The sequence below is a fragment of the Passer domesticus genome, chromosome 9 (genome assembly GCF_036417665.1).
Source record: "Passer domesticus isolate bPasDom1 chromosome 9, bPasDom1.hap1, whole genome shotgun sequence".
NCBI classification, from domain to species: Eukaryota; Metazoa; Chordata; class Aves; order Passeriformes; family Passeridae; genus Passer; species Passer domesticus.
Genome location: NC_087482.1, coordinates 8,820,540 through 8,842,001, shown reverse-complemented (window position 1 = coordinate 8,842,001; position 21,462 = coordinate 8,820,540). Strand labels below are relative to the sequence as shown.

The following is a 21,462-nucleotide window of genomic DNA, read 5'->3' as shown; positions in this document are numbered from 1 at the left end:
GAGAACGGTGGGGAGAGGGATAACCCCTCCTCTCCTTTTCTTGCTTGGCATTAGACCTTTAACTGTTTTATTATTTCCAAATATTAATTACTGTATCAGTATTGATTACTGTTTCCATTTTGTGAATCAATCATCATGAATCATACCTATTTACCACACACAGTTCTCATCTGTTGGGCATTTAGGAGCTTTTCACTTTGCTTTGCACCCAAGAAAAATATAGCCCCAAATGTGCACAAATAACTCCTTTAGCATGTCCTCCTTTTCAGCTGGTTTTTCCATTGTTCTCTGCTATCTTGTCCTCGTCTTTCCACAATTCCTGTGTCTATTCAAGTCCAGCCTGGCACAGTGCACGCATATGCTTTAGTTCTGTAGTGATTTATGCCCAGCCATCCTGCCAACCACACCCATTTCAATGTTGCAACAACCTAACTCTGGGCTGCACTATGTGAATCACACTCTGCTGTGTGAGATGGCAGAGCACCAGAGCAGGCACTGAAGAAGGGGCATTCGGTACATTAGTGAAGTGAGTGCTGGAACCTGGGCTAGCTCTTAGAACTCCGGCACTACGGCAGGAGTCGGGAACTGCCTCGCTATGGGGATTTACCAGAGGCAGAGCCTTTAGTGCCACTTGCTCTCCAGTGCCAGACACAAGCCACGACAGGGACGAAGCACAGGAGAAAGGAGGAGGCTCCCTGTCTTCAGGTTCTGCAAGGAACACCTTAGTCCAGGTGAAGAGAACAGGATGAGAAGCCCCTAGCTGTACTGCCCAAGGGGTTTTGTACACATACAAGTCATGGGGTGGATGCAAACAATGAACCAATAGGGAATCCTCAGGAGAGGAGTGAGGGGATTACATCAAGTGTCTGGGGCCAATTGGGGTAGGAGGGTGGAGAGGATGGGTCACAAGGGCCAATGGGGCTTCCAGGAGTAGGGGAATTCCAAAGGGGAGTTGCAGTCAGGGATTGCCCAAAGGTTGGGGAACCAAGGGGCTGGGTTGCCTTGACAGGCAGGGAAAGAGCTGGACCAAGGGGTGGGGAAGGACACCAGGGACAGTTTGGAGGGAGGGTAAAACCCACAGGTGAACCAACTCAGGAAAAACATGGGGGCACAACAGAGCCCTTAAACAAGACTTAAAATGAAATCAATAAAATAAATTTGAACTGCAACAATCAAGAGCATCTTGAGGGACGCAGTCAGACCAGCAATGTCAGCAGGCAAAAGAAAGGTTTTGCTGAGCAATGGCCCTTTGATGAAGCAAAACATTTACAGTCAGGGCAGTCCATTCATGCAGACGGGCGCACACTCTGGGGTTACAGCTGAGGCCATGAGGTCACAGCAGGGCTCTGGGGTCACAGCAGGCTGAGCTCTCAGCAGGCCCTGAGGTCACAGAGGTGCCAGAGGTGCCAGAGCCCCGTGGTTGCACAGCAGCACAAGGAGCCAGCAGTCAGTCCCTGAGCACAACTGTTGCGGCAGCAGCGGCGGTGGCAGCAGCGGTGCTGACGTTGGGACAGCGGTGTCGGGACAGCGGTGGCAGCAAGAGCTGCGGGACTGGCGGAGGACAAGGCACCATGGCCCTTGCTCTGCACCTCCTACTCCTGCTGCTCCTGGCCGTGGCCCTGCCTGCCAGGGCTGCCCAGGCTGCTCCGCTGCAAGCGCGGCGAGCAGGTGAGCCGGCAGCCTGGCTGCCCTTTCCCGGGACAGCGCTCCCTGCTCCCTGGGAAGCGCTGGGGATGGTTTTGCCCCGGGCTTTAGGGAGGGTTTCCTCTGTGGGAGGGAGAGAGACCCCACGGGCCCTGGGCTACTCCAGCCACCCCTCCAGAGATGTTGCAAAGGGCCTGCAAAGAGGTTGGAGAGTGACCAGGAGCCAGCCCAGAGCTCCCCAGGCCCCTGTGCAGCTTTGGCCATGTCCATTCACATCTGGCTCCCACAGCCTTACCCAACACCCCTGCATTGCCCAGTTCCCTGTGGCAGAAGGGGATCCTAGCACACCATGGAAATGGTTCTGATCTCTGCTCCCTTCTAGACTGGAATAGTGACATGGGTTTTCAGGAAGTCCTGATGAAGGATGGTTTGAAGTTCTTTGAGGATGCTGGAGGCAAGTTTTCATTCTGTCTTTCCTGAGTGAATAATCAGGATTAATGCAACAAAAGCTCACTTACAAACCATTTCCCTTAACATAATCTTAAGGTTGAAAGAATCTGGAAACCTTGCCCTGCTCCCTTCTGGAGCCCTGAGGGCTCCCACAGGATCACTGTCATTGGGAGGAAGGAGCATTTAGCTTTCAATCTTCCTCCCGTGTGCAATGCCAGTGTGTCCTTCCGTGTGCTCTGTGCAGCAGAGGGGCCGGGCCCAGGGCTGTGCCCCAGGGCTGAGCCTTGTGGGCAGCCTGAGGATCTCCTGCAGTGCCACAGGAGCTCTTCTGTCCTGCCTTTCTTTGCAGCTGAACCTGCTGGTGAAGGCCCCACATCCAGGACTGAGGCTGTGGGAGATGCTGAGGGTAGGTCAAGGCCTTTCCCCTGGGAGAGCTGCCAGCTCAGAGCCCAAAGCTGGGCCAGGGAGGCATCGCTGCAGGTGCCAGCACAGAACCATGCACGTGTGTGCCCGCGCCCTGCACGATCCCCTCACCACTCCTGCGGCTCAGTGGTGCCCGTGCAGATCAGCAGAGATGGCAGAAGCTTCTGTGGCTGTTGAGTTACAGGTGTGTCTGCAGGGAGGAGATTCATACGTACATTGGTGGTTATTGCCAACAAGACCAGTCTGCATGGCAGGGGTGAGTAGTGTGTCCCTGCTGACCCCACAAGTTGAGCACTGGTTTTGTGGGATGCATTCCTGGGAAATGGAAATATTTTTCTCTAAGTTACTCCAACAGGGAAAGTCCAAGATACAACAGATAAGATGTCCCTACAACCATCCAAACAGATGAGGAAAGAGCTGAAGGAACCCCTGCAGACAAGAGAAGGTGGGTGCATTTCCCTCATGCTTCCCCTGGGAGTCAGCAGCCGGGGGCTTTGGCTGCACATCTGGACACGCCATGCCCGGCACAGCGGGAAGGGATCCATGGCAGCCTCGCTGCCCCGCTGCTGCTTTCACGCCCTGCAGGGCTGTTTCCCAGCCTGGCCTGGCTGCAGCTTCTGCCCAGCCTCTGCCGGAAGGCATTTGGCATCAGCTGACAGGCAGCCCAAACTGTAACACACCCTGAGATCCCCCACTATATCCAGCCCTGCAGATTAGGAAAAGGGTGGCTGTTTGGAGGTGGAAGTGCTCACATCATGCCACTGGAATCTGGCCATTTTCCTGCTCCATAAATTTCACAAATATTACCTCTGATGCCACTGCCCAAGTGGGGAACAGCTCCATCTGATGCAGCTGTCTCCCTTCCTTTGTCAAGAGATGGACATAGAGCTTCAGTGGAAGGTGGCAATTCCTGAAGGAAGCACTCCATCTTCAATGCGAGCCCCAGCTGCAGGAAGGAAGGCAATGCCAGACACGGGCACAGGCACAGCAGGTAATTGCTGTGCCGGGCTCAGCCCTGGCCGGGGCTGTGTGGCAGCAGCTCTTCCCCCAGGGCCTGCCCTTGCCCAGCCCGGCAGCAGCCAAAGCTGGAGGCGCCTCGGCTTCCAGGCCTCTGGAGCTCGTTCAGAGCCCCGGGGAAACGGGACTGGTGCAGCAACGTCCCTGGCACTGCAGCTGCTGCGGAGCTGGCCCTGAGTGCCCAGAGGCCCAAGGCACAGGATCAGCCCCGAGCAGGAGCCCTGCCTCCAGCCCAGGGCCAGAGCCAGCCCTGGCACACAATGGAAACAGTTCTCATCTTGGTTTGCTTCCAGACTGGGATGCTGGGAAGGATTCTCTATTAGCCTGGCGCTCTGAAGTTGTGAAGCCCTCCGAGCATTCTGCAGGTGTGTTCTCACTGTCCCACCAAGGTGTAATGTTTGACTGACTGGTAAGAACTAGGTGACAGAAGCTTCTGTGGCTGTTGTTTTACAGCCGTGTCTGCAGGGACAACTCCACCAACTCCTACCTTGGATGCTGCACATAAGCCCAGCTCCCATGGCAGGGGTGAGTAGTGTGTCCCTGCTGAACCCAAAGGCTGAGACCTGATTTTGTGGGATCCATTCCTGGGAAATGGAACTACTTTCTCTTAAGGTCCTCCACCAGAAGAGATCAAAGACATGGCAGACAAGAAATTCCTCGACCCATTAGAAATCATGTGGCAAATGCTGAAGGAACGTCTGCAGAGAAGACAAGGTGGGTGCATTTCCCTCATGCTGCTCCTGGGTCTCAGCAGCCAGGGGCTTTGGCTGCACATCTGGACACGCCGTGCCCGGCACAGCAGGAAGGCATCCATGGCAGCCTCGATGCCCCGCTGCTGCTTTCACGCCCTGCAGGGCTGTTTCCCAGCCTGGCCTGGCTGCAGCTTCTGCCCAGCCTCTGCAGGAAGGCATTTGGCATCAGCTGACTGGCAGCCCCAGTTGCACCACAGTCCATGCCCTCCCTCAGATCCCCTGCATTTTCCTGGTGTCCAGGCAGATCAGATGTTGGGGCTGTTTGCGGAAGGAAGCAGCCTTGGGTTGTCCCAAAATCCTGGGTGTTTTCTGATCCTTATCCATTCCTTTCACAAGTGATGCCTCCTGAAATTGTCACCTTCCCCATTCCCAGTCAGGAATGTTTCCATCTGATCCATCTGTCTCTTTTGCATTCTCCAGAAATCAAAGGAGAGCCTGCGGAGAAAGAAGCATTTCCCGGAGGAAGCAGGGGCTCCATGGCAGCCTCTGCTGCAGGAAGGGAGGCCATGCCAGGCACAGGCACAGGAGGTAATTGCTGTGCCTCTGGGCCTGAGCCCTGCTGAGGCTTGAGCTGCCCTCTCTGCTGCTTGGCAGTGCGGGCACAGCCTGGACTAGAGCGGCACAGACCAGGGGAATTATCCCGAGCAGGCTCAGGGCACTCGGGTACTGAGCAGTCCTGCTGGGGTCCCTCCATGGGAGACACGTCCTGAAACCTGACAGCGACTGCACGGGGTGCCCACGGTGGGGAAAGGACAGAGGAGGAGAGGAAGGCTCCAGTGTGTCCTGAGAGGGCCTGGCTGATTGCCCTTGGAATCTGGGGGGTTTCCCCACAGAAGGAGGGCAGGAGGGACAGAAGGAAGTAGGGAGGCATAACTGTGGCACTGCCTGCTGCAGTTTGCCTCAGGGATTTAGGGAGGATTTCCTCTGTGTCTGAGGGAGAGAGCCCCAGGGCCTTGTGCTGCTCCAGCCACCCCTTCCTGGGATGTTGCTGAGGGCAGGGAAAGAGTGTGGAGAGTGACCAGGAGCCAGCCCAGATCTCCCCAGGCCCCTGTGCACCTTTGGCCATGTCTATTCACATCTGGCTCCCACGGCCTTAGCCAACCCCCTGGCAGTGCCCAGTTCCCTGTGGCAGAAGGGGATCCAGCACACCCTGGAAAGTGTTCTCATCTGTGCTCCGTTCTAGATGAGGCTGGGAAGGCTTCTCCATCAGCTTGGATGAATAAAGTTTTGAAGCCCTTGGAGCCTCCTGCAGGTATGTTCTCGGTGTGTCACCAAGGAAGAATTGTAGACAAGCGGGCAGGAAGCAGGTGACAGAAGCTTCTGTGGCTGTTGTGTTACAGATGTGTCTACAGGGAGGACTTCTCCAGCTTCTCCAGCTCCTACCTTGGATGCTATACGCAAGCCCAGCTCCCATCACAGTGGTGAGTAGTGTGTCCCTGCTGACCTCAAAGGCTGAGCCTTGCTTTTGTAGGATCCATTGCTGGGAAATGGAAACATTTTTTTCTAAGTTACTCTAACAGGGAAAATCCAAGATACAACAGATAAGATGTCCCTGCAACCATCCAAACAGATGAGGAAAGAGCTGAAGGAACCCCTGCAGACAAGAGAAGGTGGGTGCATTTCTCTCATGCTTCCCCTGGGACTCAGCAGCCGGGGGCTTTGGCTGCACATCTGGACACGCCATGCCCGGCACAGCAGGAAGGGATCCATGGCAGCCTCGCTGCCCCGCTGCTGCTTTCACGCCCTGCAGGGCTGTTTCCCAGCCTGGCCTGGCTGCAGCTTCTGCCCAGCCTCTGTATGAAGGCATTTGGCATCAGCTGACAGGCAGCCCAAACTGTAACACACCCTGAGATCCCCCACTATATCCAGCCCTGCAGATTAGGAAAAGGGTGGCTGTTTGGAGGTGGAAGTGCTCTCATCATGCCACTGTAACCTGGCCATTTTCCTGCTCCATAAATTTCACAAATATTACCTCTTATGCCACCGCCCAAGTGGAGAACAACTCCATCTGATGCAGCTGTCTCCCTTCTTTTGTCAAGAGATGGACATAGTGCTTCAGTGGAAGGTGGCATGTCTTAAAGGAAGCACTCCATCTTCGGTGCCGGCCCCTGCTGCAGGAAGGAAGGCAAAGCCAGACACGGGCACAGGCACAGCAGGTAATTGCTGTGCCGGGCTCAGGCCTGGCCGGGGCTGTGTGGCAGCAGCTCTTCCCCCAGGGCCTGCCCTTGCCCGGCCCGGCAGCAGCCAAAGCTGGAGGCGCCTCGGCTTCCAGGCCTCTGGAGCTCGTTCAGAGCCCCGGGGAAACGGGACTGGTGCAGCAACGTCCCTGGCGCTGCAGCTGCTGCGGAGCTGGCCCTGAGTGCCCAGAGGCCCAAGGCACAGGAGCAGCCCCGAGCGGGAGCCCTGCCGCCAGCCCAGGGCCAGAGCCAGCCCTGGCACACAATGGAAACAGTTCTCATCTTGGTTTGCTTCCAGACTGGGAGGCTGGGAAGGATTCTCCATTAGCCTGGCGCTCTGAAGTTGTGAAGCCCTCCGAGCATTCTTCAGGTATGTTCTCACTGTCCCACCAAGGCGTAATGTTTGACTGACTGGTCAGGACCACATGACAGAAGCTTCTGTGGCTGTTGTGTTACAGATATATCTGGAGCAATGACTGCACCAACTCCTACCTTGGATGCTGCACAAAAGCCCAGCTCCCATGGCAAGGGTGAGTAGTGTGTCCCTGCTGACCCCTCAGGCTGAGCCCTGCTTTTGTGGGGTCCATTGCTGGGAAATGGAACTACTTTCTCTTAAGGTCCTCTGACAGGAGAGACCAAAGACATGGCAGGCAAGAAATTCCAGGACCCATTAGAAATCATGTGGCAAATGCTGAAGGAATGTCTGCAGAGAAGACAAGGTGGGTGCATTTCCCTCATCCTTCCCCTGGGACTCAGCAGCCAGGGGCTTTGGCTGCACATCTGGACACGCCGTGCCCTGCACAGCAGGAAGGGATCCATGGCAGCCTCGATGCCCCGCTGCTGCTTTCACACCCTGCAGGGCTGTTTCCCAGCCTGGCCTGGCTGCAGCTTCTGCCCAGCCTCTGCAGGAAGGCATTTGGCATCAGCTGACTGGCAGCCCCAGTTTCACCACAGTCCATGCCCTCCCTCAGATCCCCTGGAATTTCCTGGTGTCCAGGCAGATCAGATGTTGGGGCTGTTTGGGGAAGGAAGCAGCCTTGGGTTGTCCCAAAATCCTGGGTGTTTTCTGATCCTTATCCATTCCTTTCATAAGTGATGCCTCCTGAAATTGTCCCCTTCCCCATTCCCAGTCAGGAATGTTTCCATCTGATCCAGATGTCTCTTTTGCATTCTCCAGAAATGAAAGGAGAGCCTGCGGAGAAAGAAGCATTTCCCGGAGGAAGCAGTGGTTCCGTGCCAGCATCTGTTGAAGGAGGGGAGGCGATGCCAGGCACAGGCACAGGAGGTAATTGCTGTGCCTCTGGGCCTGAGCCCTGCTGAGGCTTGAGCTGCCCTCTCTGCTGTTTGGCAGTGCGGGCACAGCCTGGACTAGAGCAGCACAGCCCAGGGGAATTATCCCGAGCAGGCTCAGGGCACTGAGCAGTCCTGCTGGGGTCCCTCCATGGGAGACATGTCCTGAAACCTGGCAGTGACTGCACGGGGTGCCCACGATGGGGAAAGGACAGAGGGGGAGAGCAAGGCTCCAGTGTGTCCTGAGAGGGCCTGGCTGTTTGCCCTTGGGATGTGGGAGCTGTCCCAGCAGAAGGAGGGCAGGAGGGAGTGTAGGAGGGAGGGACAGCTGTGGCACTGCCTGCTGCAGTTTTCGCCAGGGCTTTAGGGAGGGTATTCTGTGAGTTTGAGGGAGAGAGCCCCAGGGCCCTGGGCTACTCCAGCCACCCCTCCCAGGGGTGTTGCTGAGGGCAGGGAAAGAGTGTGGAGAGTGATCAGGAGCCAGCCCAGAGCTCCCCAGGCCCCTGTGCAGCTTTGGCCATGTCCATTCCCATCTGGGTCCCATAGCCTTACACGACCCCCTTGCAGTGCCCTTTTCCCTGTAGCATTCGGGCATCCCAGCATGCCACAGATATGGTTCTGATCTCTGCTCCCTTTTAGACTGGAATCGTGACATGGGTTTTCAGGAAGTCCTGATGAAGGATGGTTTGAAGTTCCTGGAGGATGCTGGAGGCAAGTTTTCATTCTGCCCTTCCTGAGTGAATAATCAGGATCAATGCAACAAAAGCTCGTTTATAAACCATTTCCCTTAACATTATGTAAAGGCTGAAGGATTCTGAGAATCTTTCCCTTCTCCCTTCTGGATCCCTGAGGGATCCCTCAGGATCGCTGTCAGTAGGACGAAGGAGCATTGATCTTTCAGTTTTCCTCCCGTGTGCAATGCCAGTGTGTCCTTCCGTGTGCTCTGTGCAGTCAAAGAGAAGAGCAGAGAGGGAAGGGGCCGGGCCCAGGGCTGTGCCCCGGGGCTGAGCCTTGTGGGCAGCCTGAGGATCTCCTGCAGTGCCACAGGAGCTCTTCTGTCCTGCCTTTCTTTGCAGCTGAACCTGCCGGTGAAGGCCCCACATCCAGGACTGAGGCTCTGGGAGATGCTGAGGGTAGGTCAAGGCCTTTCCCCTGGGAGAGCTGCCAGCTCAGAGCCCAAAGCTGGGCCAGGGAGGCAGCGCTGCAGGTGCCAGCACAGAACCATGCACGTGTGTGCCCGCGCCCTGCACGATCCCCTCACCGCTCCTGCGGCTCAGTGGTGCCCGTGCAGATCAGCAGAGATGGCAGAAGCTTCTGTGGCTGTTGAGTTACAGGTGTGTCTGCAGGGAGGACTTCTCCAGCTCCAGGGCTGGATGCTTGGCCCCAACCCAGCTCCCATGGCAGGGGTGAGTAGTGTGTCCCTGCTGACCCCACAGGCTGAGCCCTGCTTTTGTGGGATCCATTCCTGGGAAATGGAACTACTTTCTCTTAAGGTCCTCCAAAAGGAAAGACCCAAGATACTGCAGCCAAAATGTCTCATGACTCAGATGAATTCCTGACACAAACACAGAAGAAAGCACCCGGAGGACAAGGTGGGTGCATTTCCCTCATGCTTCCCCTGGGACTCAGCAGCCGGGGGCTTTGGCTGCACATCTGGACACGCCGTGCCCAGCACAGCAGGAAGGGATCCATGGCAGCCTCGCTGCCCCGCTGCTGCTTTCACACCCTGCAGGGCTGTTTCCCAGCCTGGCCTGGCTGCAATTCCTCCCCAGCCTCTGCAGGATGGAATTTGGCATTAGCTGATAGGGTGCCCCGAGTGTACTGTGAGCCTGAGATCCCCTGCCATTTCCCAGTCTCTGAGAAGATCAGGCAGTGCAGCTGTTTGCACAAGGGAGTGCACTGGCCCAGCCCCAATTACCTGGGCTTTTTCCTGATCTTTACCTATGACTTAGACAAGCATTGCCTCCTGAAGGTGCCACCTCGCAGTGGGGAATATTTCCATTTGATCCAGTTGTCCCTTTTTTCCTTTTTCAAGTGATGGACCAAAAGGCTGTTCAGGAGGAGGAGCACTCAGGGAGAAGCAGTGGCTCATTGGCAGCCCTAGCTGCAGGAAGGAAGGCGATTCCAGACACGGGCACAGGCACAGCAGGTAATTGCTGTGCTGGGCTCAGCCCTGGCCGGGGCTGTGTGGCAGCAGCTCTTCTCCCAGGGCCTGCCCTTGCCCGGCCCGGCAGCAGCCAAAGCTGGAGGCGCCTCGGCTTCCAGGCCTCTGGAGCTCGTTCAGAGCCCCAGGGAAACGGGACTGGTGCAGCAACGTCCCTGGTGCTGCAGCTGCTGCAGAGCTGGCCCTGAGTGCCCAGAGGCCCAAGGCACAGGAGCAGCCCCGAGCGGGAGCCCTGCCGCCAGCCCAGGGCCAGAGCCAGCCCTTGCTCCCGACTGGGCAGGGGCTGCGCTGGCTCCTGACAGGGCCTGAGCCTGTCCCCTGGGGCTGGGGGAGCTGTCACGGGGCAGGGAGGGCCAGGGGTGGCAGTGGCTGCTCAGGGATGGCTTTGGCCCATCTCCCTGGCAGCAGCCACTGCCCAAGCAGCTGCGCTGCCCCCGGGCTCTCCTCCCGGCCTGCTGGGCTTTGTTGGCTGGCACAGCCTGTGCCAAGGGCCGGCAAGGTGCCTGCAGGCCCCAGCTCTGGGGGAAACAGAGGACGTCCTGCCCGTATCCACCGTGCTGCCAGCTCAGCAGTGCAGCACAGCACGGGCTCACACTCCCCATTGCTCCCACAGATGCAGCCGGCACCACAAGTCCAGTTCCGAATGCCCAGGATGGCCTCGGAAGGGGTTTCTATCAGGGAACAGGCTGCTGGCTAGGGTTACTGGCAGGCATCCTTTGTTTGGAGCTCGTCTTCATGTTGTGCTGCTTTGGATTCGGGTATTCCTGGAACAAAAAACAGTGAGTGTTTTGTTGCTCTCCCCCTCAAACAGCTTCTTTTGAAAGTCTAACGTGGACAGGGAACATTCCCTTTGAGGCTGCAGTGGAGTTGTGGCCAGTCCATGATTGTCCAAATAACTCTGCTGAGGGTTCTGCTGCTGCCCAGTGCTTCCACTGGCCTCTCAATTGCTGGGCCTTGTCCTGGGGCCCCGCTGGGGCTGCAGCCAGTGCTGGCTCCCACTGAGGCTGCCTGGCCAAGAGCAGCCCCAGGGGCACGGGGCAGAGGCAGAGGGAGGTGGGGAGGAGAAAGAGCAGGGCCGAGGTTGCCCTTGAAAGGCAGAGGCGCTCTGGGGCCCGCTCCTGGCCAGGGACCCTGCCCAGAGCCGTGCCCTGCTGGCCGGGGCCTTGAGGGGCAGCTGTCCAGCTGGGCCCAGCTGTGCCAGCAGCTCCAGCCGTGCTGGGGAGCCTTGCCAGCTCTGGGCCCTGCTGTGCACGAGGGTCCCTGTGTGCCACTGGCAGCTGGGGCCTCAGCCACCTCCTCTCTGCACAGGAACACCTCGGGACAGAAGTTGGAAGACGGTGTCTGCACCTCACAGCCAGACAGCGTGTGCAGCTCCTCCAGCAGCAGTAAGGGCCTGGACAGCCCTCTCAAGTCTTCTGTGAAGAGGACCCCAGAACAACCGTCTACGACGAAGCCTCCTCTTACACTGTAGATCCCACTGCCACCTGCTCTCCCCATGGGCCTCCCCAAGCTGCCTTCATCCCTTTTTTTATCTTTGTCTGTCCCATCCCAGCCAACTCGAGTACCTCCAGGGACCCCAGGAGCAGCCCAGCACCCTCCAGCCCTTCCTGAGACCAACACATCCCTCCCTCTGCCCCTGAGCCCCCTGGCCTTTCCCTCTAGGAATCACTGAAGGTGACACCCCCCCCACCCCACCCCCCCCAACCCCCCGCTTGCAGGGTAGGCAATGACCTATTCTTCTGTTTAAATAAAGAGAAGGATCTTTGTTCTGGTTGGAAAGCAAAACCAGTGAGAGACTCCAAGTCAGAAATACAATTTATTAGAAAAAGGGAAAAAAATCAAAACACATGCAATAATACAAAAGAAAAACCACTGACAGGCTCAGAATACAGCCTGCTGACACCCTGCTAGTTAGGGTGGTGGTAGCAGTCCAGATGAAATGGACTTGTGGAAGTGGTGATCCTGTAGAAACAATCTGGTAGCTCTCATCCTCTGGAAAAGCAGTGGGTAAGGGCGGCGGTTCCTCTGGGAATCCAGTGGAAAGACTGCTTGTTGTGTCCCAAAACCCAGATTATATCCAGCTGGGGATGCTTAGCTCCTCCCCCATGGGCAGAGCATCTCACAGTGGGCTGATATCATTCTGCCTCATGCTGTGGGTCCTTGATTAGCCATGAAACAGAAATGGCTCTGGGAGGGAGTTATCTCTGAGTCATGTGGCAAGACATTGATGGGCCCATTAACAGGAGATAAGGAAGAAACAATGCCCCTCCTGGTTTCAGCAGCTCTTGAGGATGGCATTAGAATACATCTTTACACTGCAACCCAGGACAAGCGGTCACCCCAGTGTCCAGGTGGCAGCAGCAGCAAAGCCCACCCAGCACCAGCACTGACTGAGCTCCATGCCCAGGAGGAGCCGTGGATGCCCACGGTGTGGGCAGGCAGAAGCCAGGCAGGGGCTGCTGTTGAAATGGAGGTTTTGGGGGGTTCAATTAAGTTAGCAATATATGGACTAAGCATTTAAATTTTAAATTGTAGAATTATGTGTTGAATTTTAACCTTTTACTTAAGAAACCTCTGCCATGGTACAAAGGGCATAGAAAAATGCAAATTTCTGAAGCTTCTTGCTATGTAGGACAATACCAGTGTCATAAATAGGGCAGGAGATCTTTCTCCTTTTTAATGCCTTTATTAAAAACATTCAGCTCAGATTGGGGAGAAAGGACAGGTCGCCCGCACCCCCGCTGCTCCCAGGAGTGGCACGGAGGAGGAGGATGCTGCAGCTGTGTCCGCTGGTATGCAGGCAGAGCTGGGGCTTCCGTCCTCGAGGGAGTAGTGGGAATTCCGCTTCTTTGGTCTAACATTCCAGGTCCTCTTCCTAGCTGACATCCTTTCAGGTTAGGGTGAGGAGTAAAAAGGACCTTAGCACATACTGGATTAAGTTCCTCACCTTTAGACCTTACTTAGGTTTCTTAATTTTATGTCGGCTCAATGTTTTTAGGGGTTTTTTCCTGGAAAATTGCAAAATTTGGTGAAATGCATTCTCATCTGCATACTAGCTCTGATGTCACCTCCCCCTGCTACCTGCAGGCTCCTGGGAAGCAGCAGGGGGACAACTGCGCTTGATTTCTAACCATTAACAGGTAATTGAAGAAAAACTATTAACAAGAGGTGATTGCAACATGAAGCTATCAACAACAAATAGTCAACATTTCAACTCTCAGCAACTGGCCCAACCGGTTTAACTTTGCAGCCTTAAAAAAACAAGGATAATTTGTGGGGAAGAACACACCAGGTGTGGAGACACAAGGCTTGACTCCATTTCAGAAGGCTGATTTATTATATATTCTATTAAAATACTACATTAAAACTATACTAAAAGAACAGAGAGGAAAAAATGACCAGAAGGCTACAAAGAAGAATAATAGAATAGAATGCATAACAAAAATCTTGTGACTGCTCACAGGCTCAACACAGTTGGCTGTGATTGGTCATCAAGTGAAAACAATCCACATGGACCAATGGAAGATGCATCTGTTGCATTCCACAGCAGCAGATCGTTATTGTTTACATTTCTTTCCTGAGGCACTCAGCTCCTCAGGAGGGGAAAAATCCTAGGAAAGGATTTTTAATAAAATATCATAGCTACAGATAACTTTTTTACTCATAACACCAGGAGAAGACCAGGGAATGCAGGTAGCCTAGACTAAGGAGCTCCTCTGTCTCCAAGCTGATCCAACCAACAGACGTACTCAGATAAGCACCAGGGGACCACAGTGCACGCACAAAGGAGAAAAGTTCAAAAGTTCAGTCATGAGCAAGACCACAGCCTTCGGCCTCAGAGACCACCAAAGACCCCAGTGTGACCACCACAGGAAACAACGCGTGCCCAGAAGGGCGTGGATCTAATCGCCATGTGAGGGGAGGACAGGCGGGGCCAGGGGTTGAATGTGCATGAAGAGATTGTGTAATGCATTGCATATGGAACATGTTTGTGAACAAAGATGTGGCTCGGACCAGGGCTCGGGGCACAAGTTTTCACGAGAGCCATCTCGCCTGGCCAGGCCCTGACACGCATACCCACATCATAACTACATCAGGTTGTGGAGTGTCACTATAGGACATGAAATAAAACAACACAGACACGCATCTCTCCAAGGTAAAAAAGAGGGCAGTTGAATTTCTGACTCCAACATTTACAGATTTCCAAAAGTGACAGTGGATTGGAGGGTGAAAGTGCCACCTCTCCAATGACACTGGACAAACCAACAGTCCATCAAATTTCTCCTCCTGCAGAAAAGAATGCATAACAATAAGTTATTTGCATAAAATGCGTGAGAAAGTTTGCTACAAGAATGGAAACATCAGAAGGCTGAGAAGAACTTGTCCTAGGGTGAGGTTATGATGCTTGCATCCCCAGTCGTGTGTTCTGTTAATGCTGGATATTACGTACTGTGCCTTCACGACTGGCCCTGAAGAGCAAGGTTTGTTTTGGTTTGTTATCAGCCCACGTGCTCCCCCACGGCTGGCAGGACAGACAGACGGCGCAGTACATAGTGCAGCTTTTGCTTTTTGCTTTGCTTTCTGTTGCTTGCTTTGCTCTTGCTTCTGCTGTGCTCCCGCTTTGCTTTTGCTTTTTGGCTTCTGCTTGTTAGTCAGTTTAGCTAAGCAGTCCAGATTTTTCCCTGGACTGTTTTTCCTTTCCCTTTTTCGAACCACTCACACCTGCTCCAGACTGGGACCTGGGAAACATTGAGAGTTTGCATCCTGTGGCTGCAGCAGCTATCCCCAGCGCCGGAGGGAGCGACAGCAGAGCCACCACTGCCAGGAAAGACTTTCTGAATTTGTCATCCTTTTCAGATGGGTGAAAGCATTGTCATCTGCTATTGTTCATTTTGTGTGCTGGGGGTGTTTTGCCTGTCAAATAAACAGGTTCTTTCCACTTCTCTCCAAGGAATCCTTCCCGACCTGCTGGGGGGAAGGGGCCATGTGGGGTTGCTTTCTGGGGGGGCCTCTTTGGAGGTTTTCTCCCAGATTTACCCTAATCCAGGACAGAACATTAAAAACCAGGGTGACAGTGGAATCTATTTATTCTGCAGATCGCTTCACTGTGAGCAGCGGTGGGGCCCCGAGGGGATGGGGCAGCCCATGCTGAGCGTCCCTGGGCTGAGGGACATTTCCTTCCGTGGGATCATCTGGGCCCAGACCTCCTCCAGTGCCATGCCCAGGAAAAGAGGGAAGCCATCAAGAGCATCTCCAAGGACACAGCCTGACCTGCAATGTCAGCAGGCAAAACAAAGCTCCTCCCTAATTAACACACACTGGATAGGACCTAATTGATGGGCCATCACCAATGCAGGGTGCTGCACAGGGTCTGCTGCTCTCAGCCAGGGCCAGAAGGAAGGGAAGGGAAGGGAAGGGAAGGGAAGGGAAGGGAAGGGAAGGGAAGGGAAGGGAAGGGAAGGGAAGGGAAGGGAAGGGAAGGGAAGGGAAGGGAAGGGAAGGGAAGGGAAGGGAAGGGAAGGGAAGGGAAGGGAAGGGAAGGGAAGGGAAGGGAAGGGAAGGGAAGGGAAGGGAAGGGAAGGGAAGGGAAGGGAAGGGAAGGGAAGGGAAGGGAAGGGAAGGGAAGGGAAGGGAAGGGAAGGGAAGGGAAGGGAAGGGAAGGGAAGGGAAGGGAAGGGAAGGGAAGGGAAGGGAAGGGCTATGTAGCCTCAGGGTCCGACAGGGCTGGTGAGCAGCCCCAGAGACACAACAACCCAGGTGAAACCAGGCTTGTTTTCCAGGTCAAAACACTCGGTGTAGCTGGCCTGGACTTCCCTGTAGGGCACGTGGGGGCTTTGGAGTCCCCCTAAGGTGCACGAGGGAGTGGGGTCCCTTGTGACACACCCAGGAATATTTTAGGTTTCCTCTGAGGCATGGAGGCCACTGGGGTCCACTTCAAGTCATGCAAGGGATTTGGAATCCTGTGTGAGTCATGCAGAGGGTTTGGGATCTCTCCCAAGGTGTGCAGGGTGCTGGGATCTCTCCTGAGGCAAATGTCACGGTTCTGGGGTCTCATTTCAGATGTACAAAGGGCTGTGGACTCTCGTAAGCGTGCAGGTGCTTTGTGTCCCTCCTGCTGCACGCAGTGGGGCTGGAGTGTCTGCTGAGGCACGCAGGGGACGGGGACCTCCGGCAGTCCCTCCCGGGCCCGTGCGGCTCGGGGCTGCCGCGGCCCAGGGCCAGCCGCCGTGCCGGGATGGCGGTGGCGAGGCGCCGAGGCGGAGCTGCCCCGCCGGGTCACGCTGCACCGGCACGGCACAGGCAGTGCTGAGCGCCGGGCAGGCGGCACCGCCAGCCCAGGGGCCACAGCCCCGGCCCTGCCTCTTTTGGGGCCGGGCACAGACAGCCCTGCGGGCCGGGCACCGCTCAGCGCCCGAGGGGACGGAACAGATGCCAGAGGAGCCCCAGGAGCCCTGGACAGGGCCCTGGCGTTGCCCGCCCAGCTCCCCCGGGCCTGTGGCCATCCCGGGCAGCAGGGGCTCGCTCTGGGCCGTGCTCTCCCCGGCCAGCGGGGCTACGGGCCAGCACCCGGCTCCTGCCACTGCCCTGAGAATGCTGAGGGGATTTCGGGGCAGAAATGAACTTGACAGGGACAAAATTCATAGGAGACTTGTTTTGGCCTTTTACAAGGTTAACTGAGAAACAACTTAAAATCCCCGGCTAAATCGTCTGCTTTAACGCGTGGGGATTCCTTCAAGACCCTTCCTAACTCCCGTGGTGCCGGGCCGGGCCGCGTCCCAGCGAGCTCCAACACCCAGCAGCTCGATGGATGCAGCACGGCTGGCACCAGGGAAACGAGTCAGTATCCCTACAGCTGCCCGCTCTGCCTGCACGGCTGTCACACAACAGCAATGTTCCAGAAGGAACAGGCATTTTTACATCCTCACGACCGTGTGATCTTTGGTCCTGGTGGTGGATCAGAGAGAAAAGCCAAATGTGACAGACTAAACTTGACTCTAAGAGAGGGATGCCTCAGCAGAGGGTCTGGGGACCTGTGGTGCCAGCCAGTGGCCCGGCACTCGGACACAGCAGGAAGACCTGAGATTATCACACTTCACCTGGGAGGGTAGAAAAGCTCAGGGGTTCTTTGTTCAAGTTCCTCCAGAGGCACCAGCTGAAGCTGCCACAGTTCCACCTTGATAAAATTGTTTAAAAAGATTCAGAGGTCTGACACTCTGCTGTGGAGGACATTCCACATGTTATATTTGCCAAATTTTCCAATCAAAAAAACCAAAAAAACAAACCCAAACAAAATTAAATAAAACAGCAATTTTAATTATGTAACTTAATATATATACAATTGAATAAACTCGAAACACTGACTATATAATTTCGTTTAAATTACGAATAATTTGGTCCTGATAATAGCGTATAAGCAAAACTAACCATGCGGGGTATGCGTGGGGTATGGTGTTCAGGGCTTTTGGACCCCCATCACCTCACGGACTAGCTTGTGAAGACAAAATTCCCCTTTTTATGCTGTATGTCATTACCATCTCCTCCCATTTTCGATTCGTCACACTTGTATCACCGCCCTCATCATCACCTTTACCACGCATGCTCCACACTTCTTTAAGTAAGTTGTACCACTCTTTGGGGATCTTCTTTGAGGAAGGCCTCTCCTCTTCCTCCATGTCCTGTAGTTCACCTTTTGGATTACACATGCGCACCAAGCTGGTACTGTATAAACCAATATTGTGTTCTAACATTAAAGCAGTGAATCTCATATAATCAACATTTGCCTGGTGTCCAACCAAATTCTCCTCTCTTCCAACTAAATTCAGTCATTGTTATCTCTTGCTTCTTCCTGTTCTGAACAGCTGCAGGAGAACGGTGGGGAGAGGGATAACCCATCCTCTCCCTTTCTTGCTTGGCATTACACCTTTAACTGTTTTATTATTTCCAAATATTAATTACTGTATCAGTATTGATTACTCTTTCAATTTTGTCAGCATGAATCATATCTATTTACCACACACAGTTCTCATCTTTTGGGCATTTAGGAGCTTTTCATTTTGCTTTGCACCCAAGAAAAATATAGCCCCAAATGTGCACAAATAACTCCTTTAGCATGTCCTCCTTTTCAGCTGGCTTTTCCATTGTTCTCTGCTATCTTGTCCTCATCTTTCCACAATTCCTGTGTCTATTCAAGTCCAGCCTGGCACGGTGCACACATTTGCTTTAGTTCTGTAGTGATTTATGCCCAGCCATCCTGCCAACCACACCCATTTCAATGTTGCAACAACCTAACTCTGGGCTGCACTATGTGAATCACACTCTGCTGTGTGAGATGGCAGAGCACCAGAGCAGGCACTGAAGAAGGGGCATTCGGTACATTAGTGAAGTGAGTGCTGGAACCTGGGCTAGCTCTTACAACTCCGGCACTACGGCAGGAGTCGGGAACTGCCTCGCTATGGGGATTTACCAGAGGCAGAACCTTTAGTGCCACTTGCTCTCCAGTGCCAGACACAAGCCACGACAGGGACGAGGCACAGGAGAAAGGAGGAGGCTCCCTGTCTTCAGGTTCTGCAAGGAACAGCTTAGTCCAGGCGAAGAGAACAGGATGAAAAGCCCCTAGCTGTACTGCCCAAGGGGTTTTGTACACATACAAGTCATGGCGTGGATGCAAACAATGAACCAATAGGGAATCCTCAGGAGAGGAGTGAGGGGATTACATCAAGTGTCTGGGGCCAATTGGGGTAGGAGGGTGGAGAGGATGGGTCACAAGGGCCAGTGGGGCTCCCAGGAGTAGGGGAATGCCAAAGGGGAGTTGCAGTCAGGGATTGGCCCAAAGGTTGGGGAACCAAGGGGCTGGGTTGCCTTGACAGGCAGGGAAAGAGCTGGAACAAGGGGTGGGGAAGGACACGAGGGACAGTTTGGAGGGAGGGTAAAACCCACAGGTAAACCAACTCAGGAAAAAAATGGGGGCACAACAGAGCCCTTAAACAACACTTAAAATGAAATCAATAAAATAAATTTGAACTGCAACAATCAAGAGCATCTTGAGGGACGCAGCCTGACCAGCAATGTCAGCAGGCAAAAGAAAGGTTTTGCTGAGCAATGGCCCTTTGATGAAGCAAAACATTTACAATCAGGGCAGTCCATTCATGCAGACGGGCACACACTCTGGGGGTACAGCTGAGGCCATGAGGTCACAGCAGGGCTCTGGGGTCACAGCAGGCTGAGCTCTCAGCAGGCCCTGAGGTCACAGAGGTGCCAGAGGTGCCAGAGCCCCGTGGTTGCACAGCAGCACAAGGAGCCAGCAGTCAGTCCCTGAGCACAACTGTTGCGGCAGCAGCGGCGGTGGCAGCAGCGGTGCTGACGTTGGGACAGCGGTGTCGGGACAGCGGTGGCAGCAAGAGCTGCGGGACTGGCGGAGGACAAGGCACCATGGCCCTTGCTCTGCGCCTCCTACTCCTGCTGCTCCTGGCCGTGGCCCTGCCTGCCAGGGCTGCCCAGGCTGCTCCGCTGCAAGCGCGGCGAGCAGGTGAGCCGGCAGCCTGGCTGCCCTTTCCCGGGACAGCGCTCCCTGCTCCCTGGGAAGCGCTGGGGATGGTTTTGCCCCAGGCTTTAGGGAGGGTTTCCTCTGTGGGAGGGAGAGAGACCCCACGGGCCCTGGGCTACTCCAGCCACCCCTCCAGAGATGTTGCAAAGGGCCTGCAAAGAGGTTGGAGTGACCAGGAGCCAGCCCAGAGCTCCCCAGGCCCCTGTGCAGCTTTGGCCATCTCCATTCACATCTGGCTCCCACAGCCTTACCCAACACCACTGCATTGCCCAGTTCCCTGTGGCAGAAGGGGATCCTAGCACACCATGGAAATGGTTCTGATCTCTGCTCCCTTCTAGACTGGAATAGTGACATGGGTTTTCAGGAAGTCCTGATGAAGGATGGTTTGAAGTTCTTTGAGGATGCTGGAGGCAAGTTTTCATTCTGTCTTTCCTAAATGAATAATCAGGATTAATGCAACAAAAGCTCACTTACAAACCATTTCCCTTAACATAATCTTAAGGTTGAAAGAATCTGGAAACCTTGCCCTGCTCCCTTCTGGAGCCCTGAGGGCTCCCACAGGATCACTGTCATTGGGAGGAAGGAGCATTTAGCTTTCAATCTTCCTCCCGTGTGCAATGCCAGTGTGTCCTTCCGTGTGCTCTGTGCAGCCACAGAGAAGAGCAGAGAGGGAAGGGGCCGGGCCGGGCCCAGGGCTGTGCCCCGGGGCTGAGCCTTGTGGGCAGCCTGAGGATCTCCTGCAGTGCCACAGGAGCTCTTCTGTCCTGCCTTTCTTTGCAGCTGAACCTGCCGGTGAAGGCCCCACATCCAGGACTGAGGCTCTGGGAGATGCTGAGGGTAGGTCAAGGCCTTTCCCCTGGGAGAGCTGCCAGCTCAGAGCCCAAAGCTGGGCCAGGGAGGCAGCGCTGCAGGTGCCAGCACAGAACCATGCACGTGTGTGCCCGTGCCCTGCACGATCCCCTCACCGCTCCTGCGGCTCAGTGGTGCCCGTGCAGATCAGCAGAGATGGCAGAAGCTTCTGTGGCTGTTGAGTTACAGGTGTGTCTACAGGGAGGAGATTCATACGTACATTGGTGGTTATTGCCAACAAGACCAGTCTGCATGGCAGGGGTGAGTAGTGTGTCCCTGCTGACCCCACAAGTTGAGCACTGGTTTTGTGGGATCCATTCCTGGGAAATGGAAATATTTTTCTCTAAGTTCCTCCGAAGAGGAAGATGCAAGACACAACAGAGAAGATATCCCTGGAACCATCCAAACAGATGAGGCAAGTGCTGAAGAAAATGCTGCAGGGAGGACAAGGTGGGTGCATTTGCCTCAAGCTTCCCCTGGGACTCAGCAGCCGGGGGCTTTGGCTGCACATCTGAACGCATGGTTCCCGGTACAGCAGGGTGGGATCCATGGCTCATTCCCAATGAGGAATGTTTCCATCTGATCCAGATGTCTCTTTTGCATTCTCCAGAAATGAAAGGAGAGCCTGCGGAGAAAGAAGCATTTCCCGGAGGAAGCAGTGGTTCCGTGCCAGCATCTGTTGAAGGAGGGGAGGCGATGCCAGGCACAGGCACAGGAGGTAATTGCTGTGCCTCTGGGCCTGAGCCCTGCTGAGGCTTGAGCTGCCCTCTCTGCTGTTTGGCAGTGCGGGCACAGCCTGGACTAGAGCAGCACAGCCCAGGGGAATTATCCCGAGCAGGCTCAGGGCACTGAGCAGTCCTGCTGGGGTCCCTCCGTGGGAGACACGTCCTGAAACCTGACAGTGACTGCACGGGGTGCCCACGGTGGGGAAAGGACAGAGGGGGAGAGCAAGGCTCCAGTGTGTCCTGAGAGGGCCTGGCTGTTTGCCCTTGGGATCTGGGAGCGGTCCCAGCAGAAGGAGGACAGGAGGGACAGAGGGAGGGATGGATACCTGTGTCACTGCCTGCTGCAGTTTTCGCCAGGGTTTTAGAGAGGATTTCCTCTGTGTCTGAGGGAGAGAACCCGGGACCCTGCGCTGCTCCAGCCACCCCT

At 55.0% G+C, this 21,462-nt stretch overlaps 1 protein-coding gene and 2 long non-coding RNA genes across 5 annotated transcripts in view; all 3 read left to right on the top strand.

Annotated features, from left to right (window-relative positions):
* Nucleotides 1-2,859: 2,859 nt before the first annotated feature.
* LOC135307608 (uncharacterized) lies at nucleotides 2,860-3,880 on the top strand. The gene is made up of 3 exons (XR_010368318.1): nucleotides 2,860-2,962; nucleotides 3,392-3,508; nucleotides 3,828-3,880. It is a non-coding gene; the product is annotated as an uncharacterized LOC135307608 (long non-coding RNA).
* Nucleotides 3,881-6,715: 2,835 nt separating this feature from the next.
* LOC135307619 (uncharacterized) lies at nucleotides 6,716-7,178 on the top strand. Its single transcript, XR_010368325.1, has 3 exons — nucleotides 6,716-6,833; nucleotides 6,922-6,993; nucleotides 7,081-7,178. It is a non-coding gene; the product is annotated as an uncharacterized LOC135307619 (long non-coding RNA).
* Nucleotides 7,179-20,504: 13,326 nt separating this feature from the next.
* LOC135307124 (uncharacterized) overlaps nucleotides 20,505-21,462 on the top strand; it is a 142,130-nt gene continuing 141,172 nt past the window's right edge. For all 3 annotated transcript variants that reach the window (XM_064431771.1, XM_064431770.1, XM_064431769.1), the window contains exons 1-3: nucleotides 20,505-20,571; nucleotides 20,659-20,760; nucleotides 20,921-21,028. In XM_064431771.1, coding sequence (XP_064287841.1) covers nucleotides 20,676-20,760; nucleotides 20,921-21,028 — 193 coding nt within the window. In that variant the 5' untranslated portion in view covers nucleotides 20,505-20,571; nucleotides 20,659-20,675. The remainder of the gene's footprint in view (nucleotides 20,572-20,658; nucleotides 20,761-20,920; nucleotides 21,029-21,462) is intronic.